General features: G+C 45.9%; 2 protein-coding genes across 3 annotated transcripts; both read right to left on the minus strand.

Annotated features, from left to right (window-relative positions):
- Nucleotides 1–5,224: 5,224 nt before the first annotated feature.
- On the minus strand, nucleotides 5,225–6,483 carry eIF4E4 (eukaryotic translation initiation factor 4E4). 2 transcript variants are annotated; one of them, XR_004470382.1, is made up of 5 exons: nucleotides 6,046–6,483; nucleotides 5,872–5,971; nucleotides 5,710–5,797; nucleotides 5,405–5,639; nucleotides 5,225–5,332 (listed from the first exon to the last, which is right to left on the minus strand). XR_004470382.1 is itself a non-coding variant. In XM_002135480.3 (4 exons), the coding sequence occupies exons 1-4, from the start codon at nucleotides 6,366–6,368 to the stop codon at nucleotides 5,479–5,481; spliced, it is 672 nt and encodes a 223-aa protein (XP_002135516.2). In that variant the 5' UTR covers nucleotides 6,369–6,482; the 3' UTR covers nucleotides 5,354–5,478. The 2 variants fall into 2 exon arrangements, 1 of the variants encoding a protein (XP_002135516.2); XM_002135480.3 differs by lacking the exon at nucleotides 5,225–5,332 and having other exon boundaries at nucleotides 5,354–5,639; nucleotides 6,046–6,482.
- Nucleotides 6,484–7,526: 1,043 nt separating this feature from the next.
- Nucleotides 7,527–8,744, minus strand: Grl65a (Gustatory receptor-like 65a). The gene is made up of 2 exons (XM_002135479.2): nucleotides 7,806–8,744; nucleotides 7,527–7,751 (listed from the first exon to the last, which is right to left on the minus strand). Exons 1-2 carry the CDS (start codon nucleotides 8,742–8,744, stop codon nucleotides 7,599–7,601), a joined length of 1,092 nt encoding a protein of 363 aa, XP_002135515.1. The 3' UTR covers nucleotides 7,527–7,598.
- Nucleotides 8,745–21,734: the final 12,990 nt, after the last annotated feature.

The raw sequence follows: 21,734 nt of genomic DNA on the forward strand, positions 1-21,734 counted from the left end.
CCTCCCCTTTGAACAGCAACAAATTCAATTTGCTGAATGAAAGTCCGCTAAAGAAAGGAGAGATGAGATACAACTATGAGCTTTTATTAGTCAATTAAATTATGATTTAAACCAATTCTAAGCCGTTTCAAGTAGAGTATTGAACATTTATCTATTAATTGCTTTGTGTTTAAATTAAGCTAAGACCTCTTTCTCCCAATGCCATCATTGCGTTAACCCACGTTGTGGCATCTTTAATCCCGAAACAACGCGCTTGTACCCATCCCCATCTCCATCTCCGTTTTCATCCCCATCACCATATTCTGATGGCGGCCAAGAGGCACTTATGAATTTCACATAATCTCTGTCGCGCTTAAGACGTCTAGACACAACTTCAAGCGAAAAGAAAAACACAAGAAACTCAAACTCAAATTACGCGAAATTTGGAAAACAGAGCTCGAGTGAAAATTCCTTCCACTCCGTAGTCCGTGGCAGTAGCAGTAGCATTTGCATTTGCATACTTATTAAAAAGAATATGAGGCCTCCAACAGCCAACAGCCAACAGCCAAAATCCAACCAGTTGATAGGGGCGCAGAATTATATATTTAAATTATGCCAAGTGACAGTTAATAAGCAGCCCGAGCGAGAGCCCACTGCGGATCTGCAATCCGAAATCCCCTTCAAGTTGTGGATGTGTGCTCCGAATGCCAAATAAGGTGTCAGACGGGAGTCGACCTCAAAACGGGCAAACAAAGAGATTTGCGGGTCAAACAAATAAACCCTTTTGGGGACTCCTGCCTTGATTTGATTATGCTACCTTTCAACCCTTCGGTGAACATCAAAAGCCTGTGGCTGCGGCCAGTGCCTCTGCCTGGGCCTCTGCCTGTCGTTTCAACACCTCAAATTAGTGCACTTTGTAGTTTCGATTTGGTTTCGTTTCGTTTTCGTTTTTGGTTGTTGTTCGAATTATAAAATTTGTCTGAGCCTCTCCATAAATCTTTAACCATTTCACGCACGTCTTGCAGACGATGGCATGGCTGGGACCAAGGAGTCCTCTCCTGGTCAATGATTTGCTTCATTGACTAAACAAATTAAGTATACGACCCACGTGCGGGGACTGCTAAGAGTCATCTTAGCAGGGCCTGGGGCCGAAGGAGCTCTAAAATGTTTATAATGAGCTAATAAACACAAATTGATTGTGTGTGAAATTAAAAGAAACTTTTCATCCTCGCATCCACACACCACAGACCACCACCCGGAGATGGACATAAGTTCGAATGGGTTCCGGTTTATTGGCTATAATTAGAAACAGGAATCTTCTCATATTAAAGATTATCCCCGATGCTATATAAATATTCGATATAAAAGTTTGCTTAAACGTTTAGCTTTCACTAGGAGTAGGGGCACTGAATCTCCACCGGGGGTTGGCCCACAGGCGCCTCGGAGGGACGCTCAATTCGCTGACCAAATTTGACCAACACTTTTGGCAATAGTCGTAGGCCCCGGGACCCATAAACTATGCATTAGCTGCTGGGCACATGTTTAAAATACCAAAATACCTTATGTGCATTGCCTCGAATCGCTGCGTGCCCTTGGTATCCTCGGTGGTGTCCGTACGGCTTGTGTCCATCCCTCTGGGCACCGTGCTTTGTCTGGTTCGGGCTCGGGCTTGGGCTCGCTCCTCTTTTGTCTTTCGCTCTCGGTCTTTATCTCGGACTGCGGCACAATGACGCGGCAGCGTATGAGTAATGGGTGTCCCTGTGTGGGTGAATGTGTAAGTGTGTAAGTGTGTATGCGGAAGGTTGCATCTACATAGAACCTATTACGTATACGCAGCGCGTAGCATTTTGATCTGGCTGCCACACCATGCCGCCATGCCCACACCGTGCCCCACTCTTCTGCACCCCATCCGCGTATAATAAAGTGTTTGCGACTTTTTCATTGCTCACGTACGCTTTTCATGACTGACTTCTTATGCTTTAGGTTAAGGTTCCGTCTACGGTTTTGGGTCTTTGTCTCCTATCCCCCTTTGCTATGCTTCTCCTCCCATTTATTCGATCTGTGTGTGTGTGTGTGTGTGCGTGTGCTAAGCGAGTGCTTTATTTCATTAAGTTTGCTTCGTCCGAAAATCTTTGTGGCTAACTTTGTGCTTAATATCCCGTTGCGAGTTCCGTGCGGTTTTTGTGGGATTCCTTTATAGTTTCTATCACACAACGCATCTCTGTCCGCCTCCGCCTCCGTGTCCTTGTCTGTGCTTGTGTCCTGACGCATCTCTGGGAAATGGCTAACAAAGTACGGCTACAGGGGCGCAGGCCAAGATTTCTTTTGTTTTTTTCTCTCCCGGGCCTCTCCTGGACCATCGTGTTGGCATTTATTTACATATTTATGAAGCGAAATATTAAGAATTATATGGAAGCGAGGTTAACTTGAGGGAGGATCCCAGAGCCCAGAGCCCAGACCCCCGACCGTTTCCATTTACCATTTACCGAGCCAGCAGCCAGCAGTCAGCAGTCAGCACCCAGTAGCCGAACTCCGTCCGGGCCGGGCCGGGCCGGGTCGGGCCGCATTTTTTCCTGCATTTTTGGCAGACAAGAATTTTTTGCAGGAACAGAACCGACCGAAACGGGGCAGAACCCAAGATACTACACATTTCGAATAGCAATAATATTTGTAGACAAATATCTTGACATCCCTTCGTTCTTATTGCACGGGCGTTCTTTGAAGGTGATTCACTGGAAAGGAGCCCAGTCCTGCGGCTATGATCTGTGTTTGTGCGTGTGTGGGTTATTCGTTTTCGTTTCATTTGTTGTTGGCGTCATAAATTCTTATTAATTTATAATAAAAATTTGTGAAGAGCCAACCGAAACCAAACGAACCGAAACGAAACGAGACGAGACGAAGCTTGATGCGGAATTTTCCAAATTAATATTTCATTTCAAATGCTCTGGAAACTCAACTCTCTACGAAGCACAATCGCACATACATATAATATAATATTATCTCCTTAAGCAAAAAATTGTTGCATGCTTTTGTTCGTTTTGCGGCTAATGAAATTCTGTTACTGGGAAATGAATGAAATGTACTGTATGCTAAAAGCAGAACCCCTCCAATCCCCCAGAATAGTCCCTTCACTGCAGAGACTGCGTGCCAAAAACGATTTGGTTCGCTATAAATTCTAATTACCAGAGAGTTACGAGTTGGAAAATTACATTTTATTATATGATAAAAGTTAAGCTTCAACTGGACGACGATAATGTATACCCAAATAGATTTACATGCGTATTCCCCGAACAAAGCCAACCGCAAACTCCACTTAATCATGTGTCGCTGCCCAAGCAGCAGCAGCAGCAGCAACAGCAGGCTGCTCCACCTCCACCTCCACCTCCATCGACTGGTACTCCTATACCAACTCTCACTCCCACTCGCACTCCATCCTCCTCTTTGACTGTATTCAAGTGTCAGAAGTGCAATTTATTTTTATGTTGTGTAGTGTTGTTTTGGCCAGGAAAAAATAGAAGAAAAACAAGACTAAGGGAAGACCATACTATACCAAACCAAACCAAACCAAAAGCCGAAACCAGCGAGCGCGCGAGAGCCCCAAACAATACACAAAATATACAAAAGCCCAGGACCAATGGAGAAGATGGAGTGTGAATGGGAATGGGGATGGGGATGGGGATGTAGCGCAAGCACCATAGTGCTTGTCCAGCTTCCAGCTGGTGTGGCCATAAAAACCAAAGCTGGAACTGGAGCTGGAGCTGGAGCAGAGTGTGGTTTCTCCCAGCTATCCGTAAAGTGTTGATATATGCATGAGAAAGATGGAGATGGGGATGGCCGTTGTCCGTTGGCCGATGGCCGATGGGAGGATATACCGAGGACTATAACCAAGCTAATCGAGATGGCTCTGGTCCCGGCTTCGACTTCGATTTCCATTTCTCTTTGTATACGAATAATGTATAATTTTTTATGATGAAGTAACATCGATAACCAGCCGAAGTGCTTCTTGTTGACCTACATAACCAATTGCCAGAGCTCTTCATTCGAATGGCAGTGAAAAGGCAATGAATTTGAAATGAAATGCCCCTGTCCCTTCCCCTGCTCTCGCTCATGCTTCCACTCCCCTGGTGCAAATGATGACCAATTTTTGCACTTACACTCGCATCTGTCATAAGACAGCCTAATTTATTTATTTCCTAATTAAGTAGCATGTTGCAAAAGTTTTTGGTATTACAGCAGCCACAGGGACAGACACAGACGCAGACAGAGACAGAGACATAGACACAGACCAAAGCCAGATACTGCTGATGCTCATGCTGCTGCAAGTGCAACTGCAACATTCTCGATGTCACGTTTCGAGCAACTAATTTGTAAATTTTCGTCTAAGGGCAAAAAGTTTGCGGTGTTGTGCTCCGCCTCCACATATATGTATGTCCCATGTCCCACCTGTACCTTTACCTGTACCTTCGGCATTGCCACTGCCACTGCCCTGGCAATATGTCAAAGGTGTAAGAACGCGGCATGTGGGTGGGCGGATAGGTGGCTTTTCCACGGCCGAGAGCCCGGGAGCCCGGCAGCCCGAGAGGCAGAGAGGTTGAAAGCGAGTGCTGAAAGTAGCTGCATGCCATGTGGGACGTGTGCGGTTTTGATGCGGTTTCGGTTTAACAGCTCCCCATGTTACCTACCGCCACCTGAGCCCATAAAATGCAGTCGACGAGGAGCGTGGAGCTCGGAGCTGGGAGCTGGGACACAGGGGAGTCCCAATCCTAGAGATGAGTTTTGTCAGCTTAAAGTTGATCATAATGAAGTTGCAGTCTGCGTCTGCCCTGGAGTGGCACGTGCCGTTGCCATTTGAATGTTGATTGAAATGTTGTTGGCACTTTACAAATTTTTCGGTTGGATCCGGATCCTTAAAGGTACGAGTATTTCCCTGGCCTGGCTCTTATTTTGAATGAATTTGAATGGTCTTCACGGGCTTTTTGTGGCCTTTCATCAAAATTCAATTGTTTCCAGTTTGCGCCGGCACTCGACGCCAGTTCCAGATATCAGGACACCAGGACACCAGGACACGAGGACACCAGGCCACGGATACAGACACGGACAATCCTCCATTGTTGACCCTTTTGGGGTCTTTTGTTTTTCGCTCGGCCAGCCAAGCGCGCCAAGTGGACGTTTATCTTTTGCAGTCACTGTGCACTTGCAGCGAAATTTTAGTTAGTTTGCTCGACCCAAAAGTACAAACTGTAAGTGGATATAAACCATTTTATTTGCGCTCCGGTGCGGCATATGTTTGCATAACATTTTGTGGAGCGTGAAGAGAGCCGCGCCCAAGGAGCCCTCGGGACGCACACCGCACCTTAAAGACAGCATTTCAGCATTTTAGCATTTCAGTATTGGCTTTACACATGGTAAAACTTTATGTATTTACAGAAATTCGAAAATTAGACCAAAAATTTTCGGGTAGTGGCATTAGCCACTGGGTAGGCCGACCGGCCGGCTGGTTTAGAGGGAGTAAACCGATTTGACCGTCGATCCTTGTTTGGTCATCGAGTCCTTGTGCAGCTGGTACTTCATCTGGAGCGGCGGCAGTTTCAACGATTCGCGCAGCTTCAGTCCAATATGAACGATTGCCGACTCGTTCTGTCCATTGCAAGTCCAAACAGCTGTCAAAGAGGAGGCGGGGGGGAATTACGGGAGCTATTCCTGGAATAGTAGGCGGCTATTGATACGTACAAATTTTGCTTTGCTTGCCACGCATGTTGATGACAGCGCCGCAGATTTCTTCAGTGTGCTCGAAGGCTTCGCCAATCAGTATTAGAATCTGTCGACAGTCGGGAGAGTCGAGGGCTAGATATGACAGCCAACAGACACAAAGCTCTTCCTCGAGATACTTACCACATCCAGCCAGAGCTTGTCCAGCTCCAGCTTGCTGCGACGGTTCGTAGTGATTACCCAGCGTCCGCCAAACTTGTTGGCCTCATCCTCCCACATGGGTCTGGGGTGACATTGGATGGATGACTATAGCTAGAACTCTGCCCGAACAAGCGGATCTCACAAGCGAGTACTCACTGTATGCCCTTCTTGAACAAAGAATAATCGCTGCACAATCGGATCTGCGATGGAGGTTTGATGTGGGTGTACAGGCTCCAGAAGTCCTCGACCATGTCGAAGCTAGTGATTTCGTTTTGCAGCTCCTCCCAGGACTTGGAGCGATCGCTCTCCAAGTACCAGAGCGTCCAGGTGTGCTCCAGCGGATGTTTGACAGCCGAACTGACCATCTTTATCACAGGAGCAACTGGATCCATCGGCGATCCGTGGGCGGTGATCTCTGTGCTGGAAGCGGAGCGCGTTGTGTTGCGCGTTTTGCGCACCAATTTGAGATCGGTGTTCATTACGCTCGAGTGTTTTGTTTGAGAGAAACGATAAGTGTGTTTAATTTTAAATTCAGTTCCAGAGCAGTTGAAATATTTGTGTGTTCAACGTGTGTCTACAGTATTATACTGAAAAAAACCCAGAGTAACGACTATCTGACAGAAAAGGCAGAGAGCTATGGATGGGGTGGAGAAGTTTTCCAAAGGGTATTGGGGACGTATGTATGTACACGTAGTAGTTGTGTGTGTTTGCTCTGTCATCGCTGACATTCAGTGCCCCCAATTCATAACTTTCATTGCACGTAAATAATTAGACACTCGTTGGGGGCATCCTTAAGCACTCTTCTTCCCCTCTTTCTCGGCGTCTTTCTAATTCAACTCTAAACTTTTTATGCTCTCATGAGCCACGAGTGCCTTGGAGCTCAGCTCGTTCATTGCCATCTTGTTGGCCTTGGTGATAAAAATCGAGCGCCTTATGCTTTCATTCATATAAAGCGTTAATTTTATGACACAGAATGGAAGGACACTTGAGCGACTCCAACTCCGACTTCGTCTCCGTCTCCGACTCCCAGGCCGAGTCCAGAGAGCGTAAAATTTACGCACTCACACTTTGCTGTGCTGCTTCTCGTGCTCTCTCGCTCTTTTCTTTTTTTGCTAGGATTTTACGACAATTGAGTGCGGGCCGGAGGAGGACCAGAGCAGCAGGTCCTGTCGAGGTAGACCTCTCCTTCTTGGCGCTTTGATGGTGTTGATAATGATGATGTTGTTGCTATTGCCAGCGCTGCCCGTTGCCGTTGCCGTTGCTATTGCCAGAGCTGTCGTCTTTTATGTAGCCTGCCATAAAAGTGAAAATATTATGAAGCTTGTTCGAACCCCTCAGCCCCCAGCTTGAGCCCCAAGTTCGAGGAACAATGAAACGGCAACGTAATTGCCGGCAAAGTATCTGGAAAGTCATCTATGAGGCAGTTTTTGACTTGTGCAATTGACACTGGCACACAGCACAGCAGAGCAGAGTAGAGCAGAACAGAGCAGAACACAACATAGCACAACATAGCACAACACAGCACAAGAGTTGCGATAGCGTGACAGCCCAAAATGCTAATAAAGGACGAGGCGACAAAGGCGACAATATCGAAAAGTAGGAACAATGTCTTCCTGACTTTAATTTGACAGCTGAAAATGGAAATAAAGTGCTTATATATCTCAGGAGGTACATGTACCGATAGACACATATACCATCTGGCAGGGCAGCTAACGGTGGCGGTGCCAGTAGCTCTGCGTGTTCACGAAAATGAAGAAGATGGAAATGGATAGCACTCTGAAGAGGAATTTCATGTCCAGCGTAATTTTATAGACGGATATTTTGATGTGCTCACTGATTTCCTGGTGTATCAACACATCTATCTGTGAATATAGAATGGAATGGAATGGAATTGTTGATCCTTATGGATGACTCACCGTTCTGTCAAAGCTGGGCTGATAGTTGGTCAAGTGAAAGTGCCAGAAGCTGCGCGACAACCGAGATTCCCATGACAACATCTCAAAAATTGTAAAGTAGAACACTATGTTCAGCGCAGAAGTGGTCATGAAATAGAGATCCCGCTGCTCGATGGCTGTGATGAATACGAAGGGTATCAGTCCGTGCACCATTGCGCACAGCCAGTGGAATCGAAAGTGCTCGATGAGTCGTCGAGAGATGTGAAACACCCTCGATCGCAGCATAATCAGCTCCTCTGTCAGACACCGAAGTTGTTCGACCAGCACCGAAAGGTGGACACCGTCCAGCGGCTGAGCCCGTCGTACCTTGGCTACATCATTGGATATCCGCCGGGTGCACAGGTGCAGCTCCTGGTAGCAGGCAATGAGCACCACAAAGAGGCAGATGTTGATCGTGATCTGGAGCAGGAAGGCCATTAGAACGGCAGGTATGAGCAGTAAGATGATATTTTGCCTGGTGTCCCGATCTATGGCCGCTATAAGAGACCGTACGAGAGTGTGAAGGGCCAGCACGAGCAGCAGTAGATGCCGCCCTCGGAAGATATTCGGATGCTTGGCCATCGTCTGGAGTTGCCCCACCAGCCTGAGCATTTCATTCAGCAGCTGCACGCACTCCCCACTGTACACTAGGTTCTGTACACGGACCACCAAAATAACGTAATATCCAATCAGGGGCGACAACTCTTCCTCCTGGATGATCATATAGTAGACGTTGGACATAACGGTCGCTGTAAGGACCACTAGAACAAGTATGGAATACGCCCTCAGAGTATTGGACTGATAGATGCGTTCCCGCTTCAAATCGTAGACGAATGTGGTCAGGCCGCAGAGCTGGGTCAGCATTACGATGCAAAACAGGAAGAGCCGAGTGCAGCGGTTGAGTAAATTCACTTTCCTCATCGTGCCGATACTATTCATTGGGGACTGTGGCAGCAGGCAGCTCCATATCCGGACAGAGGGCCGTGTCATCGTTTGAATTATGACCGCACTTTAGCGTTGATGTACGCGCATTAATAAGCGGTCGAAGTTTTGATGGCTTAATCGATATTATGGCGATGACCACATCGCAGCTTGTGGTTGTTCCTCGAACGCCTAAAAGTGTGGCATTCCAAATAACAGACAGACAGCATTACTATGGGGACTTTAGTCTTCAGTTTAAAGTGTACAAGTGCTTCTTCCCCGGCGACATTCAATTCCATTAACCTGAATTCACTGTGAGTTGTGGTGCGAATTCCTTAAACCGATTCGGTGAGGACTTTACGAGTACCGCTGCCTCGCCGGGCCATCGCATATCTCTCTTTTCTCATCGGACAATATGGAGGAAAAACAATCTCAATCTCGTTTTACGCTGCTCTGCGGGCAACACATTTAATTACGCAACATTTACGTTAAAATTTTATTGTCTGCATTATTGAGCCCGGACCTGGTAGCCGGGAGTCGGCAACCGGGAGCCGGGAGCCGGACTTGGTCTCAATCCTTCGATCTCCTTTCACTATGTGCTTTCTCTGTGCACTCGCCTGTGGTTTCCGTTACACATTTCGCGCCATTGTCCGATGGGCGTTGCCCCGGTCCCGCCCCTGACATGCATGAGCTCTTCCATGGCCAACGGCCAGTGGCAGTCCTCTCCTCTCTCCGGCAGCTTATTTTGATGGGCGACGGCATCATTTGAGTGCCGGGGAAACCTGCATCGTCAGTGCACTGTTATTGGCATATTTTAATGCTGTCGAACGGCGAGAACAGCGGGGCGGGAGAAAACTGATACATGTATATATGTAGCGAGAGAGAGAGAGAGAGAGAGAGAGAGACGGCCGGGGCTCAAAGATTGGATGACTCTATCGGCCATATCGAGAATTGGAGAGGGGATGCAGGAGAAGGTGAAGCAACAAAGTAAACAGAACTTTGTGGCCGGCAAACTGGAAAACTGGAAAACAAAGGGCAGTCACACGCAGAGAGAGAGAGAGACGGACCGGATGCAGATCAGGAGTCGGGGGCACACACTCATGCGGAAGCTGCGAAAAAATTTTGATAAACTTAATTTTTACAAAAATTCAAGGGAGGCCCAGGAAAGCCTGCCACTGCCGCCTCCTGCCGCCGCGTGCCGCCGGGGAAATGGAGACAAATGTGTTGAATCGTCAATTGTCAGTTTGTTGCATTATCAGCGTTTCACGGCTCATTTGCGTTTGGAACATGTGTAAACAAGACAAGGCAGATGGTTGTGAATGCTACTGCGACACCATCCATCTATAACCCACTTCCTATCTGTGCCATGCTGTTCCACAGGATATGGCATATGATACCGCCTCTGGCACTGGCACTGGCCCTGCCGTTGCCGCTGCCGCTGCCGCTGCCGCTGCCGCTGCTTCGACAGACAACCCATCATCATCAGCAGGAGCAGAATCAGATTCAGAAGCCCCTGAAACAGAAACAGAACAGCAGTACAACATCGCTTTTAACATCGGTGATTTATGAAATTTGCAAACAAGCCAGCAACAATTTCAGATGCAGTTGCACTCACATTTATTGCGCGCATATTTAATGAGCATAAATATTTTCGCAATATGTAAATTATGAAACATACACTGCGGCGCTTCTGCTCCTGCTCCTCCTCCTGCTCCTGCCCCTGCCCCTGCCACTGCTGTTCCTTCCTTTAAAATATGCCAATGACGCCTTATTAAGCTCTCATTACTCACGCTGCCTGCCCCGGAATTTATGTACATTTAAAGGCCAACCAGCCCGAGCTGGACGGCACGGCGCGGCAGGGCACTCACTGTCTTGTCTGCGGTGGCACTTATCTGCGGTTGGCATGACAGTGCATGAATCGGTCGACGGATGGCCGCAGTTTTGTGGCACGGGCTTGCCAAAGATGAGCAATTAGTCCGCACTGGTTTAGAGTTTGAGCAAAAGGATTTCCAAATTGATTTGAGGTAAAATCTTAATCGGGATCCGATACAAATTATGGCAGTAATGCGCCCAATCGCAGGCTCCGCTCCTATGGCGAGCACAATCAATCTGGTAATCAATTGCCAAATTCAATTTAGCGTTCAACTTTCCTCAGCTGCCACTGCCACAAGCACATACACATGGCCAGGCGTCACCTTTCCCCCACTCGATCATGCCTCTCTCTGTGGTTCTCCAGAGGCCCCCCCACACACAGACACAGACACACACAGACACACAATGAGACGAAAATAGAAAAAATATAGAGAGAAAGAGGGGGCAGCGCCAGGCATTGAATTCACATTCACGTTTTGCTTATTTATTTATTGCAGCCATTGCATTGTTATGCACACCAAGGCAGACAAAATAAATACCAGCACACAGCACAATAAATTTAAAATCTAATTACGCGCACCATTTAATACCGAAGCGGCGGACGCTGGCGGAAACGGAAGCGGGAGTGCGAGTGCGAGAGCCAGCTGAAGTTGGCTGCGAAAGGAGGAGCAGCAGCAGGAGAACGAGCACGAGAGGGAGCAGAAGAGGGAGCAGGATAGGGAGTCCAAAGCCCCAACGAACGTGAGTTAGCTCCAGCTATGACGGCGCCAAGTCTCTCTCTAGCGGATTCCCTTCGCCGAAATGCGAGAAATGGCCAAAAGGAAAACGCAATCGAACACCAAACAAACGAATCCACACAACAATATCTATAACAAATGGATAAGCCGCGGGACAAAATCTCAAAGGAAACGAAACGGAACACACAAAAAAAACAAAAAAATTACACAAAAAATACAGATAAAATGCAATTAAAATTTTGATAAGCAAACAGCAGACGCAACTCGAATTAGTTATATCTCTGGATGTGTTTTAAACAGCTACCAAAAATGTGGGAAAATAGGGGAAAAGCGGGAGGGGGATGGGGGATGGGAAGGAGCAAAATAATAAAATTGCTTGTGGCTGAGCTTTTGACTTGCGGGAGACGGTGGTCAGTGTTGGGTTGAGCTAGAAGTCCTCGGGTCTCGGGTCCCGGGTCCAGGGTCTCCGAATACAAATGAGTTTTCTTTGTGCATGTAATTTACACTGAAGAGAGCCAAAGAGGTTGCGGAAGCGGAGACGTAGGCGGAGGTCGGAGTTCGGTTAGGCGCCCGCGCCCCCCGACCACATCCGCAACCAAATGGTCAACATTGCTGAACATTGCTCAACTTGTGAAAAATACATTATGGTTTAAAGTATTTAATTGCACACAATTTCTGGGGTTGTTCGAGCAGCGCCTCCACCTCCGCCTCCGCCACTGCCCGAAAACCCCAAAAGGCAAAGTCAAACAAGGATATACGACGAGGACGGGGACGAGTGTGTAGATGTATGGGTCAGAGTCCGAAAGTTACGGAGATTTTCGGTTGGGTTTCCATTCCAACTATTTCGGTGGGAGGTATTTAAGGGATGATTTGGCCAGAAAAAAGGACACACAAAACGCAATTAAAACTAATAATTAATACGACAACAAGCACACGTTTCTGTCTTCCTGTCTCCGCTGTCCTCCGGTCTGACTATGGGCACGGGTATGGGTATGCCTCTCCAGGACATTTGTCAAGTGGGTGACCTTCCAGTGGAGTTCTCCTAATAAAATTATGCTTAATTTATATGCAGGCTGCGTCATTTGACTGATGCCTACTAATGACTTCCTAACAATTTTTAATATCTATGCAAATGAACATAAATTGCTCGTCCTTGCCCTCAGTCCTCAGTCCTCCCTTCTGGCCAAATTATGTGGCTGTGGAGCTGGCTTCCCGCTAACTTTGGTTAACCGTTTAGCCGCCGTTGACCCCGCGCACAAGTAGCCGAAAAAAAATACTGTTACACAGCAAGAGAGCGAAAGAGAGAGAGGGAGGGAGGGAGAGAGGGGGGGGAGCGAGAGGCGAAGAGCTCACGGCAAACAACAGCCAGGAGGCCCTGGCAACTGCTCTCTAGCGTTTAATTAAATGACATTATGGCCGCCTCGCCGCGTTGTAGGCAGTGGAAAATGGTACGGCTGTGGCACTCGGTCTCCCAGCTCCCAGCTGCCATTTGCCACAGTCCCAGTCCCAGTGCCAGTGCCAGTGCCAGGCCCTCCATTTTGCCCCAAAATGTGTGCAGTGGGAGCTGTATTTCAATTTTTGTGTGTATTGCGTCTAGTTGCTGTCTATTATGCTCAGGTCATTATTACGTTTATAGAAAAAGTTCTCCACGAGATCTTTGGGGAGAGGTTACTGCCTCCGAAAGTGTGCGAATGTTTAGCACCTCGATTCATAAAATGTTCCATTCAATCCCTGGATTTTCAGTGTATTTTTTGTATGCATACTCGTACATATAACTAGTTCCTTTTGTGTGGCATTCAAATTGTTCTAAGCATCTATCTTTCATGCTAATCCCCAGCTTTCTGCATTCTGCATTGCTGCAGGACCTCTCTAAAGATGATATTTATTTTCAATCCGACCGAAAGCCTTAACTCTTAAATCTTAGCTCTGATAGTCCATGTTCTTTGGCTCTGGGGCCGGCATAATTGCTGCATTTCTCATGCAGATGGCAAGCATTTCATATTCTCTAGACCGCTGGACTGCTGGACCCATGGGAGGGGAGAGTAGCGCAGTAGCAGTAGCCGGAGAATTTGCATTGCAAATAATCATTTTTAAGTTGCTAATGATGGCAAAACAGGCCCAGAATTCAGCCCGAGGCCCAGGACGAGACACAGGCACAGGCACACACAGCAGCAGTTGCAGAACTGAGGCCTGCAGCAGGGAGAACAAATTAAATCATTAGTTATGCGTTGCACAGAATTAATGCGCTTGTAAAACGGATCCAGGGAACTTTTTAATTGCAACTTTCGAGTTTCGGATTCGGATTTGGAATCGGAATTGGAATCGGAGTCAGAATCGGAATAAGAAAGGGATATGCAGATGCAGATGGAAGATGGAAGATGAAGCTGAAACAGCTCCGTGTATGATATCAGAAATGCATTTGCCGTTGCGATTGACTTTTGCCAGAGCCATCAAACTTGTTAGCTGTCTGGCTGGCCGTCTGGCTGCTTGGCTGGCTGACTGTATGGCTGCTTGGCTGGCTGTCTGTATGGCTGCTTGGCTGCTGCATTAGCAAAGTTTTTGCATTTGAGACCAACTTCAAAATGAAATCAAGACGAGCCGGTCAAAACTTAAATTGCAGCAAAAGCAAAGTTCAGCTTTGCCAACTGATGACCGGGCAAAGAGTGCAAGTAAGAGTGGGAACAGGATCAGGATCGGGAGCAGAAACAGAAACAGGAACAGGAACAGGGGCTGGAAACAGGACACGAGTATACGGGATGTGATAGGGCAGCTTTTGGCAGCTGCTGGCTTTTGTAAATCTCTTGGCAATTTGTTGCAGCTGGCCGGCTAAATTGATGCCAAATTGAATGTGTCAATTTCCATTCGATGTCATGCATTTAAATGTTTTATTTGTATTTGCCCGAACCGGCAGCTGTTGTCCATGAAACTGGACAAAGGACAAAGGACACAGGACACACATACACACACAAACGTGCAGACACAGAAAAAATAAAAATAGCCGTTGTTACGGAAAAACAAATACAGCTTGTAATTAATCGCCCAAGTTACGGCATTGAATTTCACCACCCAATAGATAGATCATTATGCACTCACAAACTTAATTGAATTTCTTTGTGAAAATATCTTAATTTCCGCCCAATTCATAAATAAATTATAATCCCCTCGAATTGTACATGAAACCGAAGACCGGAACATCATTCACTTAACGCTGAAAAACAATTCAAATCGTTCAGTCCAACTGTTGCCGCCCCGCCTGATTATGGGCACCATTTGCGCATATTTGCATTTGCATTTGTATTTTCATTTATATTTATATTTATTTAAATGAGAATGCTCTCAATTTAACTTTTGCTGTTTTTTTTTAACTTTTTGCTTTATTTAAATATTAATTAATAATTCAAATGCTGCGAAGCATATTTAATATGCAATGCGAATGCGAATTCGGTGTAATGCCAAGTGAATGGAATGCCTTGCCTCAAATTATACCAGTAATATTTATTTAATGAATGCCATAAACATCTCCTATTAATTGCATATTTTTCCCGTACGAGAGCTCCACCCACCAAACCACCGATGCGACCTGGTCGCACCATGCGGCGTATGCGCAATACTCAGGGGCCCTGCAGTCTGCACTCTGCAGCGCTGCTCTGCCACTGTACCGCTGAATGGTTGTATATTTTTATAATGCTTACACACATGCGCCATTTTGCGGCTTAAATTTCGAAAACAAACAGAAATTTTGGCTCAGTATAAGCGGCTTACAATGTTAACTCTCGCAAACATACACACACATGGACATGGACATCCTCTAGAGAGAGAGGAGAGGGCTCGGGTCCCCTTTGTTACTGAGCTGGCTCTGGTTGGTCTCTGGGTGTCTGTCTGTCGTTTGTTAGCAACTTATTTGCAGTTGGTTACCTGCAGTTTAACACAAATGTTTGAATAGCCAACTTTTTTCCCCTATCTTTGCTGATGCTGATGCCAGGACAGAATTCGGAAAGCGTTTAGCATTCCGGGAATATCGCCTGCGAAAGACGTTTGGTAACGATCAAACAGAGAGGCAGAGAAGCCGTGAGGCTGCATAGCAAACAAAGGTCGCACACTTGACCTTTCCCAGAACTAATTACAAAAGGCAGTCCAGGAAATTACTACGAAATTAAAATTAAGTTCGCCTGCCCCGAGGCTGAAAGGTAGAGCAGCTCAATAACCAACAGGCTGGCTGCGGCAGAGAATGGAGGGAGTCCTACTTTCAGTACCGTCCCCCATCCATTAGGGCTGGAGCTTACCTTTTTGCTTTTATTTGGCCTGTTAATTATGCATGCAAAGCTGCTTGTAGATATTTCTCTCTATATGTAGGGGTATATCTATCTGTGTATGGTGCTTCTAGTTTTAAGCCCTGGCCATGGATCGGGCACGGACAAATTTCGCTGCCATTCGAATCCGCTGCGGTTGTGGCCACAAATCAAATGCTGCCACGCCTCCGCTATTGCAAAAGCCCTGCGGTCGCCAGTGCTAACCTGGAACTTACCCTAACCTGTGCCCCAGCCGCACTCCTACCATCGCTGCTTTTTAAATAAATTTTCGATTATCGCGCACATTAAAGCAATAAAAATGTAATAAATTTTCAATCTGCGCCTTGGCCCTCGAGTCGGAGCAAAGATTTTTATCGAGTTGCCGTAAATCGATGATAAAATTAAATGAACTTTGCCGCTGTCTGCGATTGACAATGCCGGCATTGGTTTGGTAACTTCAGAATTTGCGCCCCGGGCGCTGTTTAGTTTTCCATGGCGATTCGATGGTGATGGCTCGGGCGATGGCGATGGCGCGGGCGATAGCAAAGGAAAGCCTCTGCCAAACAGCTGCAATAACACGCATACGCACCGTGATAATGCCCAAGGAAAATACCTTCGCCTTCGCATTCGACTTCGAGTGTCTTTTGGCGGCTCGTTTTCATTTCCAGAAGGCAATGTTTTTTCTTTTCCTGGACTACAGGCGAGCGACCGAGGCCCGCCCTTTGTCTTCAGGGTGTGTGTGCTTGTGTGTGTGTGTGGGGCAGCAACTTCAATTCCAATTTTCATACTCGATTACCTTCTGGGTGGCGGCGTATAGTCACTCACTGGACTGCCGTGCTAGTGCTATGTGTACTGCGAATCTGTTATTGTAACTGTGGGCTTTCTTTTGGCATTCGCTTCGTCTTTTTTCCTTCCGACTGCCAGAGTGCCAGAGCTGCAGGTGCTCCTCCGCCGCACTCAATAAAGTTTTCGAACTGTGGAAAGGCAAACATTTTATTAAAAAACTTTTGTTTCACTTGGCAGGCAAGGACCTTGAGGCCTGGGCGAAAGTTTACACATAGAAATATGATTTTACATTTGCTTTTAATTTTAACTCTTGCAATCATTTTTCGGCCCGACCACCTTTGAAAAATATTATAATAAAAATAACTTTTGCTTTTTCGCCCGTCGCGGCGGCTCGGTTGGCAAAGTCGGAAACAAAAGCAAAGGCAAAGGCAAAAGCGAAGCTTTGGCCGCCAAACAATAACCATAAATGTCGGGCGGGGCATAAAAAGTCGGCCGCGTAATTGATTGTTGCAACTCGGGGCGGCACAAAAATTTAATAAAAACTTCGACCCGGCGATAGCATGCGGTGTGTGCATCCCGGCGGGGATCGCATCTCCCTTTATTTATGGAAAAAGGGGGGCGAACTCTAGGAGGCAGCTAGTCAAGTCTCACAGGGATTTGCTTGGATGAATTTTTCAGCTTTTCGTGTGAACATTTTAAATGCTAATGGGCTTTTAATTGCTCACTTCAGCGTTGTGTATGCGGCTCCCTCCGTTCCTGTCCCGGCAACGTTGCGTATGAGTAATCTGCGTGTGTCTCTGGATGCGAGACGAAGCGAAAATTAATGAACCTCTTGAGTGTGTTTTAAAAGGCTGCAAAGATAAATCATGTACATCCATCCAAAGCTCTTCATGATGTTAATTACCGAACCCTGCTGTCACACGGCCCCCTGGAAATCGTGGTTGAAGGGTCGACGGGTGGAAGGGTGGAGGCAGCTACGTGTAAGCGGGCGAAATCTAAATAAACACAACAATTGCAATTTCCATTGCAGCAACTTGATAAAAACTTTGCAGTTTATCCAGCTGAAGAAAGTATTTGCATGGAAACTCTTAGGGAAAAGGAAAGCAAAGCAAAGGAAAGGAAAACTAAACCCAAACAGACTCGGGCTGCAGCTCTGGTCGTCTCTCCACTTGAAACAAAAAGTTCGAAGCTTTTCAAACCCACTCCCCCCGGCCCCCCAACCCCCGCACTGCGTGGGTGTGCGTGTGCGTGAGAAGATAAAAGTTTTAATTAAATAATTAACAGGAATCGTACGTATTTTGCGTATATATGCATCTGCATTGCCCACTTGTTGCCCGAAGAATGGAGAGTGGTTGGGAGAGGGGGAATCTGAGGATGATAGCCGCTGGGCCATAAATAAATACCCACACATTGTTTGCTCTTCTTGACCAGGCCAACAAAAGGTAGCCAACAATTAGATAGAAGCCAAAGATTGTCGTAGACCCTCCCAAACTTGTGTGTGGCAGGGCCGTAGTTTAATTATTCATTCAAAAGCGATAGGTTATCTTATAATTGAAATGGGCTTAAACTGAGAAGGCTTAAAGCCACATGCACTCGCCACTCCACTCAACGCTTCCAGAGTGTCTTTCGTGGAAAATGGAATTACTACCAATATCTGGAGAACCTCTTGTGCTTATACTTATACCCTACCCTGCCCTTCCCATGCCGATTCCACTGCATTTTTGGCTAAAACCCCAACCAAACATCGTGGAAATTCCCACATATTGCGCTGAATAGTTTGTTGCCAGTGCCACCAAGCGAACCGCCGATGAGCCAGAACCGCAGTGCATCATTATCGTTATCCCCGTCATTATCATCCTGGGGATGTGCATCATCCTGGTTTCGGCCAGGATCCGGCATTCGCAACTGTTTTCGCTTCGTTTTGGCGGTTGTCGTGGAATTTGCGGTCCGTTGATATGCGTAATAATGCAATAAATACAAATTAAACATGCTTGAGTGCAATTATGCAAATTGATGGAGTTTATAGGGCGCGACGCGAAACCCCGACACCGACGCAACGGCTCTGACACGGCAGCGGGAGTGGGAGCGGGAGCGGCAGCAGCAGCCCCCCCATAACGGATTACAAAACGATTTCAGGGCACTAATCTCTTGTAATGAACACAAATATGTAGAACACGGCGATAATCGCTCATGTACATTTAACAATAAAGTGCTTACGAGTGTAACCCCGGACAGGAAGCGGACAGCAGACATGCCAGCCAGGCCCCAGGCCCCAGGCTCCCGGTCCAGGCGTCCAGTCGTCCAGGCCCAGCGATAGACAATGAGATAGAGGCCCACTAATCGCAGTGTCCTTTGCAAATACAATTTTCCTCCACCGTTCGCTGTCCGCTGTGGGGTGTCCAGTGTCCAGTGTCCGGTGTCCGCTGTCACGTTATATTTAACGTTTATCTATAAACATTTTCGATTTAGTCGACGGCTGTTTTCCAGCGACAAGCGACCAGAGCGACCAGAGCGACTTGCGACTCTGCGACTAAACAAATACTCGTGCAAGTCTCAAGTTTTATGTCCGTGTCCTGTGTCAGCGGCAGCTGTTGGTCCTTGCGCCACTGGACAGGCTATTTCTTCTTAAATTTCTATAATTGCTTGTGATTTGTTGGCCACGAACGTGCCCGGGCAACTGCAATTTGTTCGCACAAACACACACACACACACAACGTGCAGCTCTCCTTTCCTATAGCATATACGTACATTTATATATATATCTTCCCGTATAGATTTTGCCATATATTTTTATTTGTCTCACGCTTTCAATAATTGCCAGCATTACACGTGGCCCTAATAAATTAGTCCTGTTCTGGGGCTTACAACTAAACCGTTGAATAAACGACAAACTTCTCGAAAGCTTTCGCACTGCCCGGCAGTCCAGGCAGTCCAGGCAGTTATTTTCCAACGTCAATCATACGCCCCGTGGTGCTGCGATTGAGCTAACGATTATTGTCTCGTCTCTCGTTTGATATGGCATTTAACTGGAATGGATAGAACCATTCGCCATTCAGCCTTCACCATTGCAGGCATTGTTCATTTTAATTACGATTTTTACGGGTATTTGCATAAAGCATTTACCATGCGTCCTCGCAGCTGTGTCCCGTGTTCCCATGTTCCACGTCCTGTGGCAGAGCTGGGCCCCACATTAAAACTCAACCGCAATGCCTAAAATTATGCATTGCCGAAATGTAAAATGATGCCACACATCAATATGCATGTCGTTTTTCCCCGTCTTTTTTTGGGTTTTCCCTCTCTAGCATCTATATTTCCCAATATGAAACAAAAATCAAAATGAAAATGAAAATGAAAATGATGCGGAAATGGCCATACATAATGGCTGGAATCTCCCTCTCTGTGTGTGTGTGTGTGGGGAGTGTCACTGCGACTGCAGCGGATATTGAGCGGATTTCAGCTACATATGTGACGGCGCGGAATGATTGAAGCCATTGTCAAAATATCACATCGCATGAGGGAGAATAACGGCGGATATTGGATGCGGGAATGCTTGATGGCTCTTGGCCTTTAAATGCTGCCTGCCGTCTATCCATCTGCCAACCAACTATAATTGATAGTTCCTCCCACTTATACTGCCGCATAAAGTACAGTTTATGCTGCAATTAACGTGAATAGAACCATTCACCTCCACAATACCGGCGACGACCTATTTAAACATCTTCCAGGGCTTTTTCTATTGCATTTCGAGTATGCTCCTCGGATTCTAAGAGGTTTTGCGCTTAATAGCACATTAACTCATCAGAGCAACCGCAATTTCCCCACAGCCCCTGATTCACGCCCCCTTTTGCACCCCCTCTGTGCACCCCCACTGTGCACGTGTGTGCGTGAGTGTGTTTCACACTTCAGCCCCGAATCATACAACATTTTAACAGCTGTCAGTTTTATGGCGCGTGACTTTTACGACAACTGACTGTTGTGTTGCGGAAGGTACAAGGAGGAGCTCTCGGCGATTTTCGGAAATCGGTTTTAATTGCCAACTAAAACAAAATGGCTACAGCGACACCAGCACCAACACAAACAGCAATAGTACAGTACAACTACTACAACTACTACAGCCATAACAATCAGCAGTACGGCAAAAAGTAAGCGCATTTTTTGGCTACAAAAACGCATAAAACTCGACTGGAGAATGGCATTGGAGATCGCATAAAAATAGTTTTATTTTAATGTGCCAGCAACAAAATTTGTGCCACGTTATTGATGTTGTTCGAGTGCTGCTGCATTTTATTACATTTTACACACTAACTCAGGCACAAGCAAACACAGGCACAGAATACTCATTATAAGAGGTAGGAGTGTAGTTGGTTTAGCCGAGTATATCCGGGGCACACAGGTCGTTGTGTGTGTCAAAAATTTTTGCAACAGGTAGAAGGATGTCAAAGCCAGCCACCGTAACTGTCATAAATTTTAAAATTACAAAATGCAATCTGAAAATTATTTTCAAACCTTTATTTATTATTTACTTTAAAAATGCAAAATAATATTTAAAGAAAAATTTTTATTTAAAAGTTAGAAAATACCATTTATTTTGTATTTGTTCAACAAAAATAAAAATTAATTATTCATATTTTTTTTTGTAATTTACAAATTTATTTAAATATCTTTTCAATCAAGTGGTGTATTAGAAAATTATAAATTAAAAATATTCTCCATCTATAATTCAACAATACCTTTCATCAAATTTACTTCAAGAAAGAATATTAAGGAATAAACTATTTTCGATTATACCATATTCCATTTTTTCTGTAAATTCGATTAAAGCTCTATATGTAGTATTTCCTGGCAAGTAAAATACAAATACAAAACTAACAAAAAACCGAAAAATATCATAAAAATATTAGCAAAATACTACAAATATTTTTTGGTAATTTTCAGATCTGATTTTATGATTAATAATAAGATCTAAAAATTTTTTCTAACATAGATAATATATTAAATATATAAATATTTTGCATTCATACCTTTTAAATTGTGGGGTTCATCATAGTAAAGGACTTTGTGAAATGCTTTTGTGGGCCACAATGAAACAAATGCTCATCAGAGGTATTTCCCTCTTGTTGGGACTCCCCCTTTAAAGGGTACCCCCTAGTCCCTACGTCGTCTACTTTGCCAGTTATTTTAATATGCAACAAAAAGCAAGTTGATTGGTTTTGCCTTGCCTCCCTCTCGCTCCGTGCCCCTTCGACTCGCTCAATATTAAATGCGTAGAGCGATTTTGAAAATTTTGCTGCCATTGCAAGAAGTTT

The sequence above is a fragment of the Drosophila pseudoobscura genome, chromosome X (genome assembly GCF_009870125.1).
Source record: "Drosophila pseudoobscura strain MV-25-SWS-2005 chromosome X, UCI_Dpse_MV25, whole genome shotgun sequence".
Lineage (NCBI taxonomy): Eukaryota > Metazoa > Arthropoda > Insecta > Diptera > Drosophilidae > Drosophila > Drosophila pseudoobscura.